This window comes from Rhagoletis pomonella, unplaced genomic scaffold, assembly GCF_013731165.1.
Source record: "Rhagoletis pomonella isolate Grant_MI unplaced genomic scaffold, Rhpom_1.0 Rhpom_scaffold_00004, whole genome shotgun sequence".
NCBI classification, from domain to species: domain Eukaryota; kingdom Metazoa; phylum Arthropoda; class Insecta; order Diptera; family Tephritidae; genus Rhagoletis; species Rhagoletis pomonella.
Genome location: NW_023458558.1, coordinates 5,935,167 through 5,937,510, shown reverse-complemented (window position 1 = coordinate 5,937,510; position 2,344 = coordinate 5,935,167). Strand labels below are relative to the sequence as shown.

Sequence of the window (2,344 nt, the reverse complement as noted above, 5' to 3'; positions counted from 1 at the left end):
ATAATGAAAATGTCATATTCTTGATGTGAGCTTAGTCTACGAACCACATCACCTTTAGATCGCATGCCAGACACATTATGAAAATAGATTTTCAGCTCATTCGCAGGTTTAACATTTACTAGGCTGGTTGAGACTGTTTTTCCTTTCTTTGTAAAAAACGAAAAGGACGAACCGTAACATTGGCAGGCCAGATTTCGGGCATAAGCAGCTTACGAAAGAGCGCTTCAGGAACACCCAATTTAAAATTCACATGTTTTAGAGACTCAGTTGCCGCATCTTTCTTCACAGGTCTAGAGTCTACATAACTCGAGACTGAGTCCCTGTGAATGCCGTTCAGGGCCTGTCTGTACGCTGTCGGGTCCAGAGGTTGCTTAATGGACCTCTGGACTTCGTCCGTCAGTTCATATAGATGCCTCCTGACGTCTGTTTCCCTACGATCGTTTGACAGGCTTGAGTGCCAAAGATCGTGGTGCGCATTAAAGTCACCTACTACCATACGGTTTTCACCTCTGAGGAGCGCACCTATATCAGGGTGATATCCTGCCGGGCAGCAGGTGACAGGGGGTATGTATATGTTAAATATTTCGAGCTCGACATCGCCTGACCGGATAGCGATGCCCTGACATTCCCTGGTATCCCTGCGGTCGATGTCTGCTTCTATGAGACGATACTGCACGGTGTGGTGCGTGATGAACGCTAAGCCACCACCATTATCTCGCTCGCGATCTCGACCGACGAACTTCGTCTCTTGGACCGCAGCTATTAATATACCATGCCGACACATGAAAACGGTTATCTCTTCAATCTTGCTCTGTAGCCCGTTACAGTTGAATTGAAGGAGCTTCATGTGGTTCGGGAGACGTGTCGTGATGTGGGGTGTAAGTGAGGTGTATGTTCTTGCCGCCGTTGGCTGTGTGTGCTGCTGAGGTGATTGCCGCCCTGTGGTGGTGGTGGGGGGGCGTCGCAATTGAAGTCTGCGACCGAGCAGCGCAACACGGGCCCTCGAAGTTCCCCGTCCAATCTCGCGTGGTACGCAGACCTGAGCATGCCCTAAAGTGGCACCAGCCAAAATACGGTGTTCGCGTGAGGTGATTCCCCAGGCAATTTTAGAGGCGATTAGTTGAATCAAAAGTTTACTGCACCCCAACTTCATTGGAAGCGATTAGTTGAAAGGCCGATCACGCCAGGCGATTCTGCGACGTCTCCAGTGAAACGCCACTCCACATCCTCATCGAGTGTGATGCAGTCAGCAGAGGCTCCATGTGGCCACAGTTAGAGCACATACACTCCTTATCCCCAAAGAAGCTTTTGGACTTCCTGGGGGATCTTGGCTTGGAGGAAGTATTGTGAAGAGTGGAGGGCACAACAGACCATCAGGTCGCAGTGCATACCTCATAATTTATCTATCTATCTACACCAGGCGATTTTTGCTTCCAACTAAAAGTTGCCTGTAAAATCGCCTCGTGCGAACATCGTATAACGGTCATCATTCCAGTCCAGTGCCGAGCTGGATTACTGCACTCGCAAGCTACGTGAATAATGAGATCCGGGCAATAAGGTGAGGAGTTATTTTGTAAACTGTTTTCTAAGAATGTTAATACATATTTACCTGTTTTATGATTTGACGCCAAGCACACTTCAACAACTTGTACCCCCAATTCGTAATAGAAATCACCTATTCCGAGGACACTCCAGAAGCCCTTGCCTGTAGCAAGGGGATCAACTCCGATCGCCGCACACATTTCTTGAAATTGTTTACGAAACTGCGAGTTTTTGCGGATATCCTGCTTATGTTTCACCGCAAATTCTTCTAACTTTGCACGAAATACGTCCATCTGTTTGGACATTTGCTCAAACTGCGATTCCTGCAAATCTGTAAATTTATCCTTATACTTCTCAGCAGCTAACTGCTGTTGTTGAATGGCACCTAGACCGGCACGGCGACGCATTTTTAAAGGTGTCGGTTTGGTTAGAGCCCTGCTCCGCCAGAAATAGACGGGTATTTACCTATCTTTTTCAATGCAGCTTTTTTCTTGATTTGAGTAGGTGTGAATGCAAATCTTTTGTTACAATTTTGCCAAATCTCTTTTGCAAAATGAAAAGCAACAGCTGATTGGCCAAGGCGAATTTATACAAGGTGGTGTTGATGGCGAATTAAATTTTCGCCGCGGTACTACTGAATGTCAAAATGATGTGTTTGTTGTAAAATGAATTCGCCTTGTTTAAAACAAACATCATTTTGACATTCAGTAGTACCGCGGCGAAAATTTAATTCGCCATCAACACCACCTTGTATAAGGTGCGTTCGTTTAAAATCTCCAGCAGAAACCAACCAACTGCCAAA

General features: G+C 46.4%; 3 protein-coding genes across 5 annotated transcripts in view; 1 reads left to right on the top strand and 2 right to left on the bottom strand.

The window, feature by feature from the left end:
* Nucleotides 1-2,344, bottom strand: part of LOC118736862 (gamma-aminobutyric acid type B receptor subunit 2) — a 51,624-nt gene that overhangs the window by 36,173 nt on the left and 13,107 nt on the right. The window lies entirely within an intron of this gene.
* The window catches only part of LOC118736866 (cyclin-dependent kinase 20), a 16,282-nt gene that overhangs the window by 12,218 nt on the left and 1,720 nt on the right, over nt 1-2,344 (top strand). The window lies entirely within an intron of this gene.
* LOC118736864 (vacuolar-sorting protein SNF8-like) lies at nt 1,608-2,141 on the bottom strand (the record flags this gene model as incomplete). Its single annotated transcript, XM_036466960.1, is given in 2 exon segments — nt 1,608-1,962; nt 2,009-2,141. A coding segment is annotated over 1 exon segment (342 nt), but the record flags the coding sequence as incomplete, so codon positions are not given.